This window comes from Eurypyga helias, unplaced genomic scaffold (genome assembly GCF_000690775.1).
Source record: "Eurypyga helias isolate BGI_N326 unplaced genomic scaffold, ASM69077v1 scaffold803, whole genome shotgun sequence".
Taxonomy (NCBI): domain Eukaryota; kingdom Metazoa; phylum Chordata; class Aves; order Eurypygiformes; family Eurypygidae; genus Eurypyga; species Eurypyga helias.
Genome location: NW_010239038.1, coordinates 67,658 through 91,421, shown reverse-complemented (window position 1 = coordinate 91,421; position 23,764 = coordinate 67,658). Strand labels below are relative to the sequence as shown.

Here is a 23,764-nt window from a genome sequence, read left to right as displayed (position 1 = left end):
CGCTGCTACTTTACCTTTTCCCAAAACAATGTCATTTTCAAATGTGGGCATGTACAAACCCATACATGATCTTCAGTTTTTCACTCACTACACAGTTAAGCGACCACACAAGCATTCAACGCCACGTTAGCATAATTTTAATGGCCGGGACAACTCACCACCTTTATCACAAGATTTCTGAAGCGCCGTATCGTTATTCATTTCATCAGATGATATCACTGAGGATCCAGTCTGATATTTCAGCACAAACTGTGTCAAGACAGATGCATTCTACTATTTTGTTCCTGCAAGCTGGGAAGCCCCTGTTTCATATTATTAACAGAACAGTATAGAAAAACTTTCAGCTATAGGCCCGCGTCGATGTCACTGTTAAAAAAAGCACACAAAGATGACCGTATCTCAGCTTATACCGCAACATAACAGTGAAAATGAACTCAGGCTATTACAAAAAATTTATTAAGATTTTTTTTTCCATGAAAGATTGGTACTACAATCAACGTAACCATTTAATCAGTCAAGTATGTCTGTTATAGGCAGGCACAGCGTTACAAACAGGCAAGTACAATGCCTGATTAAGCGAGTACAGTCTGAATAGCTATTCATCCACTATTTCCGAAAACAGAATTATCAAAATTTCACCAAGGAAAAAGATGAACTATATTAGTTTCTCTTTGGCATACTTATCAGGACAATGAATTCATTACGAAAGTCTTCTATTGCTGCCAGTGTTGTGAAGAAAAAGTACTGAATGGAAGATTGTATGTCAGAACTCACTTTTAGGACCCGGGCGTTCTGGCTCACATGTCAGAACTGGTGACAAACAACAGTTCGGCTGTCAGTGCTTCACAAGGCAGACAAGGATTACATTGTTTTAGAATGCAGTTTTGTGGAAGGTATAAAAAGAATTACAGTAAGTTTATGCACAGTACATACATATTACACACAGTTATATAAATACCCATGCTGTGGTGGACTTCAGGAAGTTGCTTCGTCAATAAGAAAGCTAGTATCAGACCTCCCAACGTCCATTTAATACACATTGCACTTCGCATCCAGTCATATGTTCATTTCTGTACCTCTCTTAAAAATAGATTTAAAACAGAAGCGAAGAATAATATCGAATCTTTCCATAAACTTTGTTTTCTTATTTACACTCTATATTCCATTATACATAAAGACTGCGTTACGATACATTATCTTCATATAGCTTTTTGTAATACATACAGCTTGAAGCTATTAACATCTTAAGTTTGGGAACAGAGATATGACCTATAAGACTATTTAAAAACAATTTTAGCCATAATTTTGCTCTAGTTTGTTTCACTGAAACCATTCTTTGACAAAAAAAAAATCCTCCTTATTGGGGAGGAAGAAAACAACCCATGTTTAAACCACCTCTGGATTTCTTTAGATCAAGAATCTTAGAAACCATAATCATTTTTGCATAATTATACAGCCACTTCAAAGGCCTGTTACATTTAAATTTAGAACATGAATGATAATTGTGACCGTATTGTTAATATTTTTTTTTTTTTAAATTTTCGGTTATTTTTCAAACATAAACCAATGAAAATGCAATCATTAACCCTACATGATCTTTGCACAACTGGGAAGAGTTCCTGTTTTATTAGGAAAAAACCCAACATGCACACCCCCCCATTCACAGAGTGAGAACATAAACTACAGCAGCACTTGTCTCAAGTTATGGTGCACATGGTTGCAATACGGGGTATAAAACAAGAGTAGAATTTCCAACATCTGTTAAAACACAAAAAACTTCTTGTACAAAAAGTCATTCACATTCTTTGCAATGAAGTGAGGAATCAACTGTTCAGCTTTCTGGACTCTCCAGCCGGCAAACTCCTCCTTCTATTGCCACAGACTGTCCTGCCACGGCTCCAGGAGGAAGTCTTGAAATGTGAGTCTGTGGAAAAGCCAAGAAAGTATTATCGAGTGAGAAGAGAGGCAAAATTATGCAGGACACAAAGCAAGCTTCTAATTATTGAACAATTAAACCATTCCATCACTGGCAAACTACAAAGCAACTTGAAAAGCTGCAAAAAAGCGGCATTCTTTTTTTACTTTGTGTTAATGTTTAACACGTGAAGAGAAGGACCACGACAGATGTGTAGAAAAGGTAAACTGGATGACCCAGTTCACTGAAAACAGGAGAGAGGAGTATCCAGCGTAAAGACAAAAGAAAAATAATGGTGGCGTTCCACAGTTTATAAGTCTATTTCTTCGGGAGTTTAGTACCACATACAGAAAGAGACCCTACAGAAACCTTAGATGCAATAAACTATTTGAGAGATAAACTAAAATTTCAGAGCGTAAGGTAAGTGTGGCAATCAGGATGCAAACAAGAAATTTCTTTGTATAAAATACCTACCCATCCACCTAAGAAAACTAAAGGCTTCATCCAAAACATTTCTTGCCAACTGTCAAATGAATGGACCCAAAGAGCAACTGTGTTTCTGTCAACAAGCATCTTTTCCACGGAGGCGTTTCAAAAGCAGGCCGTTGAGACGGCTCTGTAGTATGTCAGCCAGAAAATAAAAGCCAGAAAGCGGGTGCACGCGCGTGTGTGCGTACACAAAACTTCAGCTTTTAACTCAGTCACACCAAAACTCCGTTAAAGATTCTGTATATTCTGAGGTGCATTTTATTGCTGATGGGCAAAAGCATTCACTTATTAAAACATACAGACTCACAGAATGGTTTGGGTTGGAAGGGACCTTAAAGACCATCCAGTTCCAATCCCCCTGCCATGGGCAGGGACACCTTCCACTAGACCAGGTTGCTCCAAGCCTCATCCAGCCTGGCCTTGGACACTTCCCGGGATGGGGCATCCACAGCTTCTCTGGGCAACCTGTTCCAGTGCCTCCCCACCCTCTCCAGGAAGAACTTCTTCCTGATATCCAATCTAAACCTCCCCACTTTCAATTTAACCCCGTTACCCCTTGTCCTGTCACTACAGGCCCTTGTAAAAAGTCCTCTCTTTTTTGACTTACTGTTAAAGGTGACGATTCCCTTCCCCCCCCCAACCCCACCATGGTTGTACACTGTGAAAAGCGCTCATGTTTCCAGCCACACCTGATTCTGGGCCTCAGCACGAGCCATTTGCAGCTACGACGACGGCCTTCAAACAGGGCCAAGTGGCTAATGCAGTGTCGAAGCAGAACAACAAAAGGAGTCAGAAGCACGTTTCTACGGACTCTACTGTTTCCTACTTTCAGAGCTGCTGAGTGGGCTCTGGTAGAACACCAAAATGAGCCTTAGTGGGGCTGTAGAGCGCAGCAGGGCTGCTAACAGCATTTCCAGAGGCTTGAGGCAGAAAGTGGCGATGGCGGGAACTCAGCAGCTCAAGCTATGCTCCAGCCCCTCTTCCCACCGAAGCAGGAGCGCTGGCCTCCGTCCCCCTTAGGAGTTACATGTCATCGATGGCTTCATTAACGCTCAGACAACACAATGCTTGAACCGTCATTAAATTTTGAACTGTAAATGATTCCTTCTGTGATATAAAACTTGCATCATAGAAGTGGCTGGCATTTAGAAATTACAGCTTCCTGTAAATGCAGCCAACCACGTATTTAAGTTCTGTACGTACAATGTCCCATTTCAAAGAGTTAAGCGTTGCAAAACGTGTCACCTGCAATGAAGGGTTGTGACGGAACACGGAGATGGAAAAGTTCAGCAAGAATAACTTGCATTAACTGAGCAGAAAGTGATTTGAGACTGTAACCACAATTCATTGCATCGAAGACATTTTGGATTTGAGAGGCAACTTCTTTTAATTCCTTTCTTGATAAGGCTATCCTGGTGTCTGCTCTTAGGTGGTCTTGTTTTCAGTTAAATTACAGAATGAGATCTAATTAAAAACATTTAAAGGTTTTCATTCTACTGCTAAAACTTTGATCTCTGGCCTTCCTTCTTGATATATGAACATCTTCCTAATTTCAGAACAATTTTGGTTACGACTGTGATTTACCACTTCAAGAAGAAAAGATTCCTTTCAAATCTGTTACAGTTTCCTCGAAAATGTAACTAACAATTTTTGGGGATGTTATTTCATAAGTTCAAAGAAAAAAAAAAAGGAAGAAAATTGGAAGAAAAACAAGTAGAGAAGGATAATTTTTTGTTTTATGACTGACAGATCCAAGACATTTTTCCAGGTCTGTGAAAATATGTAAATGAAAAGTGGGATAGGATGACCGTGTAAAGGCAGCATTGTTCAGTGGGCACAACAGCCATTTCCTCAGCGGAAGAAAGCCACCGATCGTTTAGTGTGCCACCGCAGTCAGAGCAAACCTGCGGCCCGCTGCAAGGCAGGCATGATGGATCCGGGAGATTGCCTCTACAGTGGTCAGTCAGAATTATTAGCAGATCATTGCAGCAGTACAACAAAACACACAAAGGCCCAAGGATCCTGCCAAGAGGCGTAAGAAGGAAACTTGGTACTGAAAAAGAACTATTAGCATAATCATGATTAGCATGAATCTTTTAATTAAAATCTTTTCATTACAACAGAACTGATCTGTGTAAATTAGTTTTCTGACCCAAGACATGCCTTTTGCATAGGTTTGACTTATGCCACAACCCAAAGTTAAATGCCCAGTAGGCCCTTATGTAACTGCAGGAGCAAAATGTGAGGCTTCGTTGAATGCACATGACATTTATAAATCCTTTTACTTTAAATAAAGTCAGTTAAGCATAATATTCTAGCAAGCTCTTGAGCAAAGAAAGGAAAAAATACAAGAGGGGATGAGCAGATAGTCAATATCTATCAATATATTATCAAGTAGCTATGCTTAAATAGATGTCCAAAACACATTTCCCATACAAACCCTCATTTCCTATAAAAGGAAAAACACGTTTCCCATAGAAAAAAACCCCAAACTACTATACACTAGCATCTGTACGCTTCCATTTACAGAAACACCCAAACCACATATAACAAAACCTTTCTTAAAGCCTTTACTTGTATCCTGTTTATTTGCATACTTTGTATGCCAGAGCAAATACAGATGCTGTTTTACACTGACTACTTATTACTTTCACCAATGGCTGCCTTATGTAGAACAAAAATGAGACAGATCTAAGATGAAAGTGTTTAAAATATGTTACCTAATAAGCAATATGAAAGGATAACATTGCCATGCCAAGACAGCTTCAGATAAACTCCCAAGTGAATTCTTACAATTGTATCTCCCTTGTTCTTAGCCATAAGAACAAACTCTAGTAAATAAAAAGAAAGATCAAAGAACATTTAATATTTTTAAATGCAACCACAGAACTTATTTGTACAGTTTGTTTCATTTTTATATCCCAACATCATATTTTACATTAAGTCCAGATTGTACAGTGGAGTAGGTTTAGATTTTTAAAACTTAAAAATAAAAAACACACAAAAAAGAACAGCATTGGAAAGCTTTAAATTGAATTCGATTAGTCCATCAGCTTTACAAGATGAAGGAACCCACATCTGGGGGAAATCATGATTGGGAGCACAAAAACAGGAAAAGAAGTTTTCCTGAATTAATCCTCCACTTAGCTTCATGGAAGCCTCTCTGTGGAAACGGTATGCCAAGGAAAGATAGATGAAATATGATGAGGCTATGCATATCTTTACCTCCATAAATAGAAATTTTACTGTCCCTGAGAATATTCTGACTTGATTGGCTTCCCTAGAGAAAAGTGAGGTTGGTGAGGGCCCAGTAGGAGCAGGGGTTCTGGCAGGCAGGAAAAGAGTCACCACGGACCTTTGCAGGTTCAAGGAGGAATCTTGTGCTCACAGTTCAAAAGGAAAAAAAAAGGTAAATACCTGATTTTGCTTCCCACCCCTCCGTAACGCACACGCAAGCTAACCAACCTTCAGACACTGATTCCTGCTCCATGTACGTGCCATCCAAACACAGGGTTTCCCTCTCTCCCTCCTAACCAAACCAAACCCACGGTGCAACCGGCTCCCCAACCCCAGTGCTGCAGACACCGCCCGTGTCCTTTCCGTGTGTGTCCCTCAGTCCCTTTGGATGCACGCTGGAGAGCTTCCCACTACCCTCAGGTCCAAAACTTACAGGTCTTTCTGCCCTGGAATACATGTTATCTGCTACAGGACAAAATATGGTTTCATCTTTTTGTCATGAACATTTGATTGACTTTTCAAGTTACGTATTTTTAGAATACTTTTAAAATAAATAAATAGATAGTGCAAGTTGTGCCAAGACTTACTTCATGTCTCACAAAGATTCTGAAACAACCTTGAGACCACCTAATATAAAAAAGATATTCTTTTTAGGCTTTAAAGAGCTAGTCTCCTCCTTTTATTCAGATAAAAGTATGTTTGTCACAACAGCTTCATTTTCTTTTCATTAAAAGCATAAACGCAATGTAAAATGAATATAAAGTTTAAGCCAAAAGACAGACAGTGCTGCATGAGAAAACTGAAGTCAAACACTGCCAAGAGGACAGAGCCCAACTACCAGATGGCAGCACATTCAGTTCTTAAGCAAATCTAGGGAGTACTTCATGTGTTTAGCTTTCTTACTACACGCTCAGGATGTGCTTTGGACAGAATAATTCATAAAACAAACTTTTTCCATTCATTACCCTATTGAGATGGAATAGAATGAAATACCAAGGACATCATATACTTAATGACATCGCTTTCTAGCGTCTTCCTCAAAGAAAAGTACCACCAAACCCATATATTCCTTAGAAATTCAGAGTCTCTCCGAGGTCTACAAGCATTCTTGTAGACGCTTCCCCCATAAGAACAACCTGGCCACCTATTCTCTATTTTCTAGGAAGAAAGAAAGGTGGGGGGGAAGAGGGGCTCCAAAATGATTGCCCTTGGGGCAAAATAAAAAGATACTGATGGCAGGCTTCTGTCTGTCAGGCACTGAAAATACTGATTCTACATACAGGTTGCTTAGGAAGCCAACAGTTTTCTAAGCTGAAATTCATTCTGTGGGTTATGTAGGTTAGTATACACTATTTATGCATCTAAAAACATTAATATAATGCATTAGGGGAAAAAAAATAAGAAAGTTGAACACTAAAGCATTTTAATCTCTCTAAGTCATTCATACACCTACTTAGTCTAAAGCCATGTACCAATGAATCACCTCTTCAGCTCAGTGTCCCAGGCTTCTGTAGAGGTATTCTAAAATACTGCCATGTGTCTTAAAATGTGATCTTTCCATTCTGAATTGCAGGTGCCAAGTCAGATTACTGCATTTACCTGGATACCCAATTCCATCTTCTCTCCTCCATTCTAAAATGTCAGCCAAATATGAGGAGAGTTCCAGAACTACTGGCTTTAGGCGAGAACTCAACCCAAAAACCTGAGCTTATCTTCCCATCTTAGAGCCAATAATTTCCATGAAGGTCTACAAGCCAAATATTTTAACTGGTATCTTAGCACTGAAGGTTATTTCCAAAAAATATAAATACTTTATGAGAGAACTGGATGCTCTACTGTATTCAGAGTCCTTTTCAAGTGAATATTTCTGACTAATGCCCCAGTCTCCAGACAAGAGTGCAGATGAAAGAAAGAAAAAAAAACTATAACAGTGACATATACTTTTCCTGTCTCATGAAGTTAAAAGACTGTCTCTGTAGTCTGAAATGAATGACTGAATTATTTGACAGTATTTCTGTTAACTAAACAGGCTCAGTAAATTTTTCCACTAATTTTCAAATTAGAATTAGGATTCTTCCAAGACGTGTTTCTTCACCCAATGAGCACTGGATAACAGCCCTTCTCCTGACAAAGGGCTTTCATGGACCTTTCGCTCACAAAATAGAATACAGAAGCCCATCACCAGAAAACCAGCAACAATCACCACAATCAGTTTGTCATATGTATCACTTCAAACAGAGGGAAGTAATTTTGCTAAATTTTACAGTGTTAGTAAGGCAAATAAATCTGATTATGACAGTTAACATCTGAACAGGAAAAGTGAACTGGAGATGGTCTCCCTGTCCACTATGTTTCCTCATACTGGAAAACTAAATTAATTGTTAAAGTTTCTGCTTGCATGTTGCAACAACTACCATTTGGTGTAGACAGCAGTTGTTGCTGATGGATGTTTTCAAACCCAGCAATGTGCAACACTCTCTACTACTGGTACCCTACATCTTGCAAAGGAATTTGAATTTGGTTCATTTGAAAATGGAAAGAATGGCATATGTAGCTTTGCAATATTAAAATTTGCCATAACACACATCTTAGTAATTCATGTTGTAAGAACTGAGTATCTGCCAGAGAGAGATTTAAATGGGCAACTGAACTGGACTACATTCAATATTACAACTAGATATTCAGGATTTTGTTGTCTAGGTCATCCAGCTGTTACAAAAACTAAACCCTATGAAGCTGAACTACAAAGATATAAAAAATTTTGAAACATTTACAATAATTGCAAAAGTTAGCAACATTTATACAGAGATCATATAGTGATTTATACCTACTAAGAACCACAGAAAACTGACAGATTACTTCAAATACCTGCAACATAACACAGGACCAAATTCACACATTGTTGGTATTGAGATTGGATCTTTAATTGGAAAGAAAGCACTCTGACTTCAAATACTACTGAAAACACAGTGAGGAAGTACCCATTCTCAGTCAAAACATCCACCACCAACTTCTCTCAGTCACTAAGATAATACAAGAAACGTGGGACACCCAGGAAAACAGAAGTTCTGGAGCACATACTGCCCATGTATACTTCCTGCACACAGCATACCATGGGCCTCGAGTGAACAAATACTCTGCAGACCCTGCCTGAGATAAAAGGGCTGCTGCTTGATTATGCACAGATAAACAACAGTGAATCAAAGAAAGGCTGCCTACCCATAACCAGAACCTTCAAGAGACGCAGTTGCTATGTGAATTCACATTGCAGGCATATGCTGCACTGTTGTTTGAGATTGGAGATCTTCTTTTCCTTTGCAGCATTCTCCACTGGGCAAGCAGACAAGGAACAAGAAGATAGGAAGACTATGTAACTAAGAGAAGTCAATTAACTTGTAACCTACCCACTAACCTCCTTTCCTTCCTGTTCTCCATTTACATCTAAAAATCACATAATGGGTGAATTCAAAGCACTATTTCTCCCCCTCCCAAACTATACGGCAGAAGGTATGAAAGCCCCTCATGCTAACTGACAATGCTACACCAACCATTAAGACCTCAAATATTGCACATCACCTGCAAGAGTATGGACAGAACTCCAAGAAGCAACACTGTAGTCATCAGAATACAGCTATTTTGCCAATGGTAACACCTCAATTGCTCAAGCTCTTAGAATGTAACCTAATCAGTTCAGGAAAATTGGAATTGATTAATTGAAAGCTGCCAGAGTGTCTTTAAAGAGATCAGAGCTCCCGTAACAGGATGGTCTTCCTTGCCGATGTCTTGCTGAATGGCGGGATTCCAAGTAAAAATACATACTCCAGCTCTCTATATAAAGATTAACATGCTTTACTATATATGTATATCATGGTAACAACCAAAAAGAAAATGAAAGCGGAATATCGACGCACCAATTAGAAAGAAAAGATAGCAGAATAGTGATGCAGCAGTTCATTACTGTAAGGTAAGACAGTGAGAAAGAAAAGGATACATCACCAATTACCACCTCAAACCCATCATCCGGGTTCACAGATCAGCTGGGGAGCCCCTCGGCAGCGGGCTCCTGGAGAAGCGCGGTGACTGGGAAAGACCTACTTGGTGCATCCACCCACAGGTGAGGCTTCAAAAGTCAGCCCCAGGGTCTGTCGCTTCCATAGCGAGTAACAAACACCTTACATAAGTCTTTTCGGCACAAATCCTGTGAACTTGCATACTGTTATGCTCCCATTATCAATCCCACCCGGAACACTGGCCAGGATGAGACTGAGAATTGAGCCACGTCCAGTCGGCACACACCATGGTATTGTCCAGGTGTTTATGTTACCGTTCGCAGAGGGGGATAAGTATAGAAGCAGTAATCAGTCACCAGCAGTAATCAGCTGTTTTCACTACAGCTATCAACTGTTGGATCTATCATGGATCCATAAAAAAAAAAAAAAAAGACACCTGAAAGGTTATTCTGAAGCCCTGTGTGTCAGAAAGAAAAGAAAGTTTGGGCAGGGAATCTAAAAGAACTAACTGCTTATCAAAGGTCTTGAATTCATATCAAGTAACTCATGAGCCAATAACAAAAACATACCTCCTCAATTCATTAACGTCTTTAACCTCCCAGCCCTTCCATCACGAAGCCTGACCTTTGCTATAAAAGGAGCTGAGTAAATGCACAGGAAACCCACAGATTACTATTTTCGATCTACTCCCATGGCTGCGACCAGAAACTTCCACAGCAGCCTAGAATATTCCAACACCCTCACCCTAATGGCTAGAAATAGTTGAGTGTCAGCTTCTGTGACAATTCTAACATCATATGGACAGCAATGCAGGAACTTGCTTCAGGAGATCTCGGGAAGTCCTTTCATCTTCCCAAAGAACAGCAGTTGCAGTGTGGGACTGGCAACCTCTAAACTAGAATATATCTGTCCCTCAAGCTCTTCGTAGCTGAGGCTCCCAGGCACCAGCCTGGAGAAGTTGTAGCAACGGGTGGTGTATGTTAGTTCCAAGAAGTATATAAAACAGTCAAAGCTGTCCAGGCAAAACCTTTGTGTCCTTCCACATCCGATGTGTGACAAACAGTGGCACCGAGTGCTGAGGAAGACGCTCATGTCACGAGGGATGACACGAAACAGAGTACAGCTGAACCAGCAAGGATACGCTTGGATCAGCTGCTTGCGGCAGTGACGTAAGGGTTCAAGGGTGTGAGAACGAGAGGGAGGCAGAGAGATGTCCCCAGCACAGGTAGTGAGGATGACATTGCCAGTGCTGTCAGCGGTGGAGGAACTGAAATACTCCCAGTGTCGAGAGCGCGCTGAAGGCAAGTAACAAGACATGCAACCAGAGGTGGCTGTGTAAGGTGTGAACTCAGTTCATCTGGCAAGCCTCCACACTGTTTTTAAAGTAACATTCAACCAATAGGAAACAGTGACTTTTCCAGGCAACCGGTTTTCCAAAAAAAGGCTGGACACCTCTCCAGAAAGTATGCTTTACATCCAACACTTATCAGTCACAGCGCAAAAATGTTCCAGAGCTCTTGCAGGCTCAGCCATTTTATGCATTCAGGCTGGCAAGTTAGCATTCAGGCAGTCTAGTTTGGAGGTGAGTGGCCAGCTGCAGAAACCCAGTCTTCTCTAAATCTGGAGGAAATAAAGCCCCGTCACAAGGATACTTCCAAGACAGTACTGGGATAGCTCACGGTGCTAACAGCCAGAAGCACCCGCAGGTCAGGATCTACAAACCACTTCACGTCTCCAATCCCACCTTCCTGTCTCACTGTTCTTTTAGGGTGATGCTGATAATAAACTGGTTGAGTGTTTCCACCTCTTGAGTATGTGAGCTGCTATCTCTCACCTCTGCAGGTGAGCTGCTATCTAGCTTGTCCAGTGTTTGCCTTCTAAGAAAGGCCTCCTATATCTTCACAATCTTTGTCTGGGATTCAGAACCACCATTTGCTAGGTCCTGTTATGAAATACGTTAACCTCCAATGCACGAAGAATCACACTACGATTATAAAGCAGGGTCTTTTTTCTCCTGAGCGTGTACCCCTTTATATCATTCTAATATTAGTCTAATTCATTACAGTAGACACATAAAAACCTTCTCACTTTCTAAAAGTCTTGCTGTAAAAATCTGGTTTCACATTCATTAAATTGAACCAGCCCAAAATCAGCCACTGTGACAAGCCCTTGGTTTAAGAATAAAACTTGAGTCCTAGATTGATGAAAGAAAAAAACTGAAGCTCTTCACCACTCCTACAAGCTGCTGCCTGATCATTTTCCTATGGTACTCATAAACAAGTGATATTTTATACTTTCATGAATTCTTATACCATTATTCTTTCATGGAAAGCACTCAAAATTAATTGTACCAAAACAGTTATTCTATTAAAGAAAAGGGATTTTGGTTTGGTGTCCCCCCCATCCCGCCCTTGCAATACATTGTGTTCTATTTCAAGCAAGCTGCTGCCTGATCATTTTCCTATGGTACTCATAAACAAGTGATATTTTATACTTTCATGAATTCTTATACCATTATTCTTTCATGGAAAGCACTCAAAATTAATTGTACCAAAACAGTTATTCTATTAAAGAAAAGGGATTTTGGTTTGGTGTCCCCCCCATCCCGCCCTTGCAATACATTGTGTTCTATTTCAAGCCCAGTTTTCCATCAATAACTTAGCCGTAGTTGTAGCAGGATAAAATTCCAACTTTTATGACAGAAGGCTTTTTTTGATCAATAGAAGTCAGCAGCAAAAGCATTTGTGGTTTTTCTCTGGAAAGCATTTGTGGCCACAGACTCAAAGGAGAAAGAAAGAGAGGGGGATTAACTCTTCAATGAAGGTCAAAAACATCATTTAAGAGTGAACCAAGAAGAGCAGCTGTGTCTGTCAGCACAATCAAGATTACCAGCTGGAGAATTTACCAGCAGTATGAAAACAATGCACACCAGATGTCAAATGTTGCAACTGTGAGTAGGAAAACATCTCTGGGCATGGCACTGTTATGCTAGTACTCATTACCAGACAGATTTCGTATTTAGCATTTATTTATTAATTAGACAGACACTGCCAGGAAGAAAGAAGAATATTTTGAGCTTGCATTGTAAGCCAGAGGCAGGTGGGCACACTGTAAGAGTTTACGGTTGCGCCTTCAAATAATTCTCCTCATTTGACTGTGAGCACAACGTAATGACTTTAACCAGCGAATACGAGAACATCTGCAGCAGAGCTCCCTTTACTTTCAACTCAGTTCAGTCTGAGCTTGTAGCTTGAGTTGTGATTCTTTTCTAACTGATCTAAAATAAATATAAGAAAACAACTGAAACTGTACCCTATTGACATATAATCAACTGGAAAGAAGCTTTCATAAGCCAAGAAAGTGAGTACTTCGACAACACCTCTACCAGCACTTCCTTCACCTGCTGCTTTTTATCCTCCTCCTCCTTTCGAAGCATTCTTTTTTCTTATATATTTTACTCCTTGAGGATGAACTCATTCATTCCCAACACTCCAGCCAGCACATTACAGCCATTTCTACAGACAGCAAACAAATCCAGGCCCTGAAATTCTTTCCCAGGCTTTAAAATTCATCCTTTTTTAAATTCTACCATCAAAATGCTGGATGTCTTTCTTGCTATTATCTGCTGGTATAAACTTCCTGGCTGTCATCTCCTCTGCTAATACATGCAAATATTCCAGTAAACACCCCCTCCTCCTCTATTAGTTTAACCGTATCATGGAGCCGCCTTCGTATTCTAGCTCTTTCCCCCAGTTCTGTCACTTCCTGTACTCAGCGGTGACTGTTCAACCCTTGGTCTTCAACACCAACAGCTGTGCATTTATAAATGTCTACAGAAATTTTGTCTGTGCCTGCAGCTTTTCCCATGTTCAGTCTTATTGTCCAAACACCTCTCCAAAATGCTCTAGTTGCTACATAGCAAAACCTGCCTTTTTCTCCTTTCAGTGCAAATTTCCTAAGAGTAGGTGGCTTTCATCTTCTTGGTTAATCCCTACTATTTCATGTTAACGATTTTTCCAGTTTCCACTGCTAAACTCGGTTTTGACATACTCCTTCTCCCATTCCAGAAAAAAGCCCCAATAATTAGACTCCAAGAAATGAAAAGAATCATGGATGTTAATATCCAAATTGTTTACCACAGAAGCTATTCTAGGAAGTACCTTTAAGTTTGTTTTACACCTCCCTTGGTGCAAACGCTTTATCTGAAGGAAGACATGTCCATAGAAAATAGCATACCACCCTACAGAGCCAGTATAACTGAATCAAGCTTAATCAAACACAATTACTGTCAGCAGAGAAAACGGAAGTGTGTTTGTGGCATCTTTTCCTGACATAATACATATGTTACTGTAGGTTTGTTAACTGCTGAAATTAAAAAAAAAAAAAAAAGGAATTAGAAATGCCCAATCAATGGGTAACTGCTTATGCACCCGTTACTTTTTCAGTCCTCTTTAAGACAGAAATTGATTATATATTTCATCATCAATTTATATTCTCCTTAGCTTCTGCACTCATTCTACTGTATTGCAACCTATTCTTCATGGCTTACCTTAGCTTTGCCATCCTGTGCAGACATATATCCTACACACATGCTCTCTGTTGTATGGCTCCACAGAAATTCCACTATAAAGGAAAATGCAAGAAGTCATATAAAATGCGTTGGGTTAAAATAGAAGATGCAATTTAACAAGACTGGCATCTTGAGAAACAAATATAGCTTAAAATACAGTTTGGGAAAGGACAAAAAGCAAACTTAAAGAACAAAAACTAGTTACCAGAACAAGTCATTCTCAAAAGAGACAGCTATCAACCAAACAAGGGTTTCCTGCACTACTGCAGTCACACAATGCAGAACTAAGAATGAGAACATTTTTTCAATGATAGGGAGCCTTCAAGATGAGAACTATATCAACTGCAACTACAGCTAAAAGATAGAATCAACTCTTAAAGCAGAGGTCTGTTCCAGCAATAAAGTAGGAGCAGATAAAATCTGTGTTTGCTTGCCTTTAACCCAGACATAAGCACACTGCAATAGCATACACCGAGGTGGCGGGCAAGGATTCTGTAGAATTGTAACACTATCGACAGAATAACCAGTAACAAGCATTTTTTCCACAGAACTGAACATAAATATATACATAATAAGTAACTATCAATGGGTAAACGCAGCTCTGTGGTTTAGCTGCACAAGTAGGATACAGGAAACCATGTAGAAGTAGTAAGGTCTGCAGGATGAGAACTAAAGATACAGAGCAGGCAGGAAAGATAACTGGTGAAAGCAAAATAATCCCATGGAAAAAGCAGGAGAGATGTCCATTGGCAGCAGAATAACACTGCACAAGAAGCAAGAAAAATGCCTGGCAAAATTAGAGCAAGACCTAGTCCCAAATAAAGGCTGGATTACATCAAAAGCATATGCAATCACCCCCCTTCTTTGGGGAGAGGGTAAGGAGCACCAAACATAAGAGAGGAAAGAAAGATGGAAAAGAAGTTAGCCCATCTTGATTTTGGCTTCCATTAAGCACTCTCGGGTCTGATCACCTTGCCTTCTACCACCAGCTATACAGCACCAGCTCTCTCGTACTGCATACGCACAGCTGATTTAGGATATCAGCGTTACAGACCAACTGTTTTGTGTTTGTAGTGACACTGATTAAGAAAACTAATCGCTGCTAACGTGTACTGTTAATGCATGTTAATCCAGTAAGGTCTCGTTTTGAAGTCTGAAAGTGGCCTGATTTCTCAGTCCTTTAAAGAGCTCATTACAGATGAGCTTTAATTCCCTGATACATCTATAGATACCTTTATACACACACACCCCCCATACGCAGCTGCAACACAAAACCCACACAAAAGCAGATTATTCACATATTTAGCACCCATCCAGTGGGGCTTCACAAACTGCCACACTGTATTCTTCCTGCTCTGTCACAGCCGTTTTTCTTCCTGTTCATTAAATACATAATTTGGAAGTTGGGGAATACATCACGAATTGCTGATCAGAATTCAGCATTTTTCACAGAATACTGTAAAGGGTTTAAAAGCTGTACTAAAGTACAAATTTTTCCCTTTGATTAGAGAAGGAGTCTTGCATGAATTACACAAGATGCTATGAAAAACTATTTCCACATATTTCTTTACAGAAAGACATTCACATAGTGCAAAAAGCATCATTGGATGGTTTTAAAAATCTTACTCATTTCTATTCCGCACATTCCTCTAATATAGTTGATGAAGGTCACAACATGCTAGGTATCTAAATCTCCCCACTTTCAATTTAACCCCGTTACCCCTTGTCCTGTCACTACAGGCCCTTGTAAAAAGTCCCCCCCAGCTTCCTTGTAGCCCCTTCAGGCACTGGAAGGTTCTATAAGGTCTCCCCGGAGCCTTCTCTTCTCCAGGCTGAACAAGCCCAGCTCTCTCAGCCTGTCCCCATGGCAGAGGGGCTCCAGCCCTCGGAGCATCTTCGTGGCCTCCTCTGGACTCGCTCCAACCAGTCTATATCCTTCTGATGTTGAGGGCTCCACAGCTGGACGCAGCTCTCCAGGTGGGGTCTCACCAGAGCAGAGCAGAGGGGCAGAATCCCCTCCCTCGACCTGCTGGCCACACTTCTCTGGATACAGCCCAGGATACGGTTGGCTTTCTGGGCTGCCAGCGCACACGGCCGGCTCATGTTCAGTTTTTCATCAACCAGTACCCCCAAGTCCTTCTCCTCAGGGCTCCTCTCTCTCCATTCTCCACCCAGCCTGTCCTTGAGTTTGGGATTGCCCCAACCCAGGTGCAGGACCTTGGCCTTGCTGAACTCCATGAGGTTGGCATGGTCCCACCTCTCCAGCCTGTCCAGGTCCCTCTGGATGGCATCCCTTCCCTCCAGCGTGTTACCGCACCACACAGCTTGGTGTCATCAGCAAACTTGCTGAGGGCGCACTCGTTCTCACGGTCCATGTAATTTCTTGCAATTTGTTTCAAGAATTTAAAAAAAAAAAAAAAAATCATCCAATCTGCAATAAAAACATCATCTTTCATTGTGCTATACACAGAGTTCTTCAGTATTACACGACTTCAATCTAAACAACACAAATACTACATGTGTTAATGTATAAATAAACTCAGCATACACTATAACGCAGGAAATTTCTGTGGTACAGAAAAAATGTCTTTAGAATAAGCTTTGGTACATTAATCTTATTTCAGTGGAAAGAAACCCAAAAAATCAATAAATAGTCTTTACTTATGATGTATGAAATATGGGGATTTTCTTTATAAACTTTTGAGGACAAAATACCAAATCCTCCTTAATAGGAACATGTTTTCTCACATGACTGACAAACATCAAATTAATAGAAATATGACTCCCAAACATAAGAATCTGAAGAGTAACTTAATCTTGTTTGATCTTTTTTAATCAAACTTGTATTTTCATTTTCCTAATTCCTTTTTAGGGATAGAATTTATGTTGTAGGATGCTTTTCCACTACATTAATAATGTCACAATTATTCCATTCTTAAATCTGAGAACTGTAAATCAACCTTTCAACATTCTCTGTACATTTAGCAATCCATGCCCTGATTCTGGAGTCCGAATTAGACAGCCTTGGCTTTCAAATAGTTGAAAGACAAGAATAAGATGATGGTCAAAGTCTACTTGATAGTCTACTTCAAAAACCAAGTTATTACTTGAATAACTCCCAAGCTTTCCTAAATACCTTTGCTGTCCATCAGGATAACCTCAGAACCATCATCAGAATTGTAAGGGTTCACCTCCCAAACCTCTAGTTCTTTGTAATAGCAAAGTAAAAGGACATGAAACTCTTATGGACAAGATGAGATCATAGAATGGTTTGGGTTGGAAGGGACCTTAAAGACCATCCAGTTCCAACCCCCCTGCCATGGGCAGGGACACCTTCCACTAGACCAGATTGCTCCAAGCCTCATCCAGCCTGGCCTTGGACACTTCCAGGGAAGGGGCACCCACAGCTTCTCTGGGCAACCTGTGCCAGTGCCTCACCACCCTCTCTGGGAAGAATTTCCTCCTGATGTCTGGAGATACCAAAAGCATAAAACACACTTCAACTGTTAAGCAGAGAAACATGAATGTTATCAACTGCATTGAGCAAAATTACTTACTGGAGTGAACGACAGGAGAGGGGATACGATCAGACTCAAGCCAACCAACACAGGCATAGTACCTGATACTTAATGAACACAAACCAGGAAGGTGTAATACAAGTGCAAAGCTTAAAGATAACATACACCTCATCCTGTGCAACTGTCACAACTTGACCCTAGCATCCTGGAAGCCACTGAACAGACAGCAGTAAATATTGGAGGTTCTGTGGGTTAACCCATCGTGAAGAATCTATCTGCTGGCTCACCTTCAGCACACACTCTGTCTGTGAATCCAGGCTGACTGTAAGGAGGCAAACTCCGGCGACACACCGTTAGGATTTCATGGGGCAACAGCAGTAATGAATTAAACAAAGGTGAGGTGTCTTTCTAAACAATAACCTACAGTTTAAAAAGAAATGATGCAATTCAAGAATTACCAGGTGAGATGCTAAGATCTGCCTTGATACACAAAGTTAAATTAGGTGATCAAGTTTGTCATGTCAGATCTTAAAAGATGTGAAAGCTACTTCAAATCTGAAATGGTACTGAGAACGATTCATGAAACACTTAGGGAAACAATAATGAAGCAGAGGATTGTACAAATGAAAAAAAAATTCTGGTAGCATCACATAAATACATATTAGACAGGTCCATGTGACCCAATATATAAGCACATGGTGTGAGCAGACACATATGCCCACATCTGAAGAGACCACAGGAAAGGAGATGGTACAAGTGTCATGCTGAGTAATTCATGTGCCCCCAGTCCCAAATCCCTGCCTTCAAGAAGGAACATGGGCTTTGCTGTCTCAGGGTTGTATTTCCACCCACCTCTGCTAGCAGCCTACAGCCTTCGGTTTCCTAGCTGTTCCTCTATGGCAAACCACAGGGCAGTTTACTATAACACACTTGCCTGCTGTAAAGCAGCGAGACCGATGAGGACCTTCTTTCTAGAACACAAGGAGGGCTGAAGGGCTGTAAAGCTCAGAGCCTTTTTAACCAGTGACTTACTCATGGAGGCCAAGTACAGTTTTCTGCTGTTTCCAGAAAGTACTCCTGTTGTATGCATACACAAATAGCAACCGTGATGTATCTGAACAGATTTTCCTGGGCATAACAAAAGATTTCTAACCATAAAACAGCTTCCCTTCCAAATTTTAAGTGTATTCTCCAGATTTTCACATTTTGTCCTGCAAACAGGAGGAACAAATAAATTTATAGATGGCATTTTTAGCATATAAACCACTGAGAAGCAGTAAAGTCATATGCATTACTCCTAGCTAAAAATGCAATTTTTTTCTACAAGGAACAAATCCTTGCCACATGTAGCCGTTATTTCTACGCCATGGTTTTAGAAGGAACCCACACAATCATCTGAATCACAATTCTGCTTAGTAATAATGAGTCAGAAATGCTGCTGTTTAACCTCGGCTAGCAATAAAGGACCACACAGCCACTTGCACACCTCCCCCCACCCTCCAGTGGAGAAGTGCAATCGCAGGAAAAGACAAGGAAGCTCGTGGATTGAGATAAGAACTATTTAATAATTGAATATAAAGGAATATTACAGTGCTACTAATAACACTAACAATACCACTAGTAACATGTAATGAAAATTAAGTAAATTATACAATTGCTCACCACCCACCAACTGATACACACCCAGGTCCCAAGTAGCAAGTCAGAGACAGAGAACCCAAACGCAATAGCAGCAGTACCCAAGAGCAATCACAGCAGAGCCCTAGCAAGCCCCATGAGCAAAAGCACAACTGGGAAAGCCAACCAGCCCACCAGCTAACAAGCTAACACAAACAAGCGAGGTAACGCAAAAACAAGCGAGCTAAGAACAGAGCTACAGCCCCCCAGCCCACTGCCTGCGTATGTACTGAGCATGACGTGCTATGGAATAAATACTCCTTCGGTTAGTTTGGGTCAGCTGGCTGAGCTGTGTCCCCCTCAACACTGTTTGCAATGAAAAAGCTGGGGACACAGCTGCAGTACAAGAAGGTAGGAAAGTCCTTGAATGGGTGCAAGCACTCCTTAGCACGAAGTAATAAATCACCTTATCAGTACTCTTCTCAGGGCAAATCCAAAACACAGCCTCACACCAGCTACTGTGAAGAAAATTAACTCTGTCCTGACTAAAAGCAGCACAAGACAGAACGCTCTTTTCTGCAGTTTTAGAGAACAAACAAGGCTAGTAGTACTGTCTCACTTTCTAGAGTTTAATAATCTCAAATACTTTCAATTCCTTTTTGTTTTCCCTGTGGCTTTTGAACAACGGTAAAGACGCAGTTAGTTTTTATTTCATCTTTCACTCTGAGTTAGCACCTAGCTCAAGTAAAAATGAATAAGAATTTCTTACCTAGTAAAGTTTGCTTTTCCTGTGATGATTCAGGCTCTGCTGAACACCTGCAAGACCGAAGAACTATCACACCTCCGAGTACACCGTCTTCATTGGCTAGAAAAGGTGAACCTGGGTAAAATTGTTGGGGAGAATTATTTGCAATAGGAATAGTTTCTTGGATTTTTTTTTTAAATTTCACTTTCCTGCCTTCCCCCTCTAATCTTGTCACTAAGCATTGAAAAGACTGTGAGGTCAACAAGTGCTTTTACAAATGCATCTGTTCATTTATTTTCTAGTGTTTCCAATGAGTAACTTTCTAAATAGTAATCTACTAATCTCCCAGTACTCAAAAAAGGGAAGCGAGCTTCATGGAATAAATAAAACATTGGAAATTATATTTGAGTGCATAACCATTTGTTCTTGGATTAACAAAGTTATAATAATGAAAAATGGAGTGTCAAGTTGAAAAGAAATCATGTCTCAATATTTAGTTTTTTGTACTATAATTAATATAAAGATGGTCACATATGAAAAAAATCAAGAAAATTTGGGTTACTTTTACAGTTTATTTATTTTTCCCAGTTTAAATCACTTTGTACAGAGACATCATCAAATTTCTATGAACTGTCTTCCTTGCTGGTTTATGAATATTAGCAGAAAAGCCAAAACACATCCTGCTTTTTAAAGTGGCTTTTCTGTTGTTAATTTAAGACATAGGACATAAAACATCTTCTATCAGAAACTGGAAAAGCTTTAGTTAGCTGAATCAAGTATTCTTTTTCTGGTTTGTAATTTGAAATGAGATTCCTATAGTTTTAAATGTGGAAACAATGGTATGATTTACATATTATTTAAAATGTCTTCAGCAACAGAATCAAACAAGTTCTTGCGCTTAAACCCAAATAGACCCTAGTCACACATTTGCAAAATACTGTGATTTAAAGTTGAACATACAATTCCAACAGGCATTTCACGTATTTCTTTTCAATTTTTTTCTTTCCAATAAATTAAAATACTATGTCTAGCGTACAGACCCTGTAAAAGGATTTGCTGGCCACAAGAACTTTAGAGCAGATCTACTCAGCCTCCTCCCATTTGCCCACAGCTATTCATATGATTGGAATTATTCCTTCAACACAAATCACAACAAAAAAACCCCAATCCAGTAAGAAAAAAACTTCCAGCTTTACAGTAAAGAAGACTAAAAGCTTTACCATGTTCTCTCTCCACGTAAGAGCAGCCACGTTCAGAAGGGATACAAGGTGGTCATAACAACAGAAGCCCGTATCACAGGAAGGTAACAGATGTAGCCCACTTAAATGATATCATATTTGACCCCATACAAACAGATATTATCTTTGAAGGGCCATTAGCTTAGCACAAGAACACACCTACTGTGCTACTCAACGGCTGTGACCAAATCCCTGTGAACCTAAATCCAGCCAACCATAACATAATAGATAACAACACCGGAAAACATGTTTTGTTAAAATAGAAACGCAAGGTTTCGTAAGTTGTATTTACTACCCAAATCCCTATCTTTTACTCCATGCTTTCCAAGATGCTAAGTTTCTCTCTTACACTTCCACTGCATTACCCAAATGCCAGCTAAGTAACTGGTATGATTTCGCAAGCAAGTTCATAGGGAACATGCAACCTTTAATCTTTATTTCACAAGCTCAGGTACTTCAAAGACAACATCTTAACTTGAACTTGGCCTGCAGACCCCGTCTTACACTCAGTTGTGTAAATTATTCAGGCTGTAAGCCATGCTGTGGTGAAGTCAGTGCAAACAGACAGGATCAGTTTTGGGTGGGTTTTGTTTGTTTGTTGCCTTTTTGTTGTTGTTGTTTGTGTGTGTGGTGTTTGTTTGGGTGTTTATTTGTTTGTTTTTAAATAAGCAGTGTTTCTCCTGCCCTGCTCTTTCAAGGCCTGTCCCCCTGCAGCCATGGAGGGTAACGGGGCAGCAGAGGTCAGCCTGTAGCCTGCACCAGAAGGCGGCTGTGACTGCGTGGGAAGCCCACGCCAGAGCAGGCTGTTCCTGAAGGACTACACCCCATAGAAGGGACTGACGCTGCAGCAGATGGTGAAGAAAACTGAAGCCTGTGGGAAGGACTAATGTCAGAAAAGTTCATGGAGGACTGTCTCCTGAGAGAGGGACCCCACGCTGGAGGGGGGGAAGGGTGTGAGGAGCCCTCCCACCAAGGAGGAAGGAGCGGCAGAGACAGCGTGTGATGGACTGACCACAGCCCCCATTCCCCATCCCCTTGTGCCACTCAGGGGGAGGAGGCAGAGGAATGGGGAGCAAAGTAGGGCCTGGGAAGAAGGGAGGGGCCAGGGGAAGGTGTTAAGATCTGGTTTTATCTCTCATTGACCTACTCTAATTTGATCGGTAACAAATTAAAATATTTTTTCCCCCAAGTCAAGTGTGTTTGGCCTGTGACCATCTCTCCCTGGTCCTTGCCTTGACCACCAGCCCACCAGTGGGGCAGGAACGGGGAGTGAGCAAGTGGCTGCGTGATGCGGATTTGCTAGCTGGGCCTAAACAACGACACAAGCTTCGAAGGAAAAATACTAATAATCTCTTTGATTAGAATGCTTCAAGTGTTCTACTTCAGCAGAACACAGCCAGCAAACTAGCTATTTAAAGCAGATAGTGTTTTAGTATGGCCTTAAAGAATCTAAGACGGTATAAATGCACTTAAAACCAGACCAGCAACTAACAGTTCTAGACTTGATACCACTACCATCTGATTCTAGAAATGTTACATTAGGTTAATCGCTTACTTTTTAAAGTGGTTTTCTTCCTTCCACACTTGGGAAAGAACAGTCTGTAAACCAATCACAAATTTCTTCATTTTCCCGGTATTTTTGTCAACTATGTGCCAACATCAGTGATCGAATTTTCAATAATCTGAATAAGTTGCACATGCTAGGCTCTCCCTTTTTAAACTTCAGAGAAGACTTGGCAGTATATTTTTTCCTATGTAAAGACTCCGCCGCAAAATACGTAATGCTACCTTATATTTTTTCCTATGTAAAGACTCCACCGCAAAACACGTAAAGCTAGGTTTCATCAGAAGCCTTTCTTTTTTACAAGGATTTCTTTGCAGGAACAAAACATTCATTGTCTTCAGTGAAAAAAATGAGAAAGGTAATCGCTCAAAGTATGTGTCTTGTGAGACTTGGTTAAAAACAATTAATTTAAAACTTGAGTTTCAAGCACATAAGACAGACTCTTAAGCTTACAGTTTCATCCAAGAATATGCTCTACCTTTACACGTACAACTAACTATGCCCATGAGAATCCCAGTTCTGCCAGCTCCAAGAATATGCTCTACCTTTACACATACAACTATGCCCACGAGAATCCCAGTTCTGCCAGTATAAATAGCATTTATTTACTTTAAACATGTCGTCCATTGTGTTGTCCTAAATATGCAGACAACTGTTTTCTGAACCAAGTTACTTCCTTCAATGATCATGCATCACAGAAGTTTTATTACTAATCCACAAAATTCAAAGGCTTTGAAGTCCATGCTAAACACTCAAAAGCTAGAAAATTGACTGTACTAATTCAGCCTTTCCTGAAGTACACTGCTAGTCTACTGTTATTTCACCTAGAAAACTCAAGGTTAATTTAATAGCACTGCTCAT

At 40.4% G+C, this 23,764-nt stretch overlaps 1 protein-coding gene across 1 annotated transcript in view; it reads right to left on the bottom strand.

Moving 5' to 3' along the window:
- Window positions 1-390: 390 nt before the first annotated feature.
- TASP1 (taspase, threonine aspartase, 1) overlaps window positions 391-23,764 on the bottom strand; it is an 87,649-nt gene continuing 64,275 nt past the window's right edge. The window contains exons 11-13 of the mRNA XM_010148001.1: window positions 20,126-20,236; window positions 14,201-14,274; window positions 391-1,924 (exon numbers count right to left, since the gene is read on the bottom strand). Of these exons, the coding sequence (XP_010146303.1) occupies window positions 1,832-1,924; window positions 14,201-14,274; window positions 20,126-20,236 (278 nt within the window). The 3' untranslated portion in view covers window positions 391-1,831. The remainder of the gene's footprint in view (window positions 1,925-14,200; window positions 14,275-20,125; window positions 20,237-23,764) is intronic.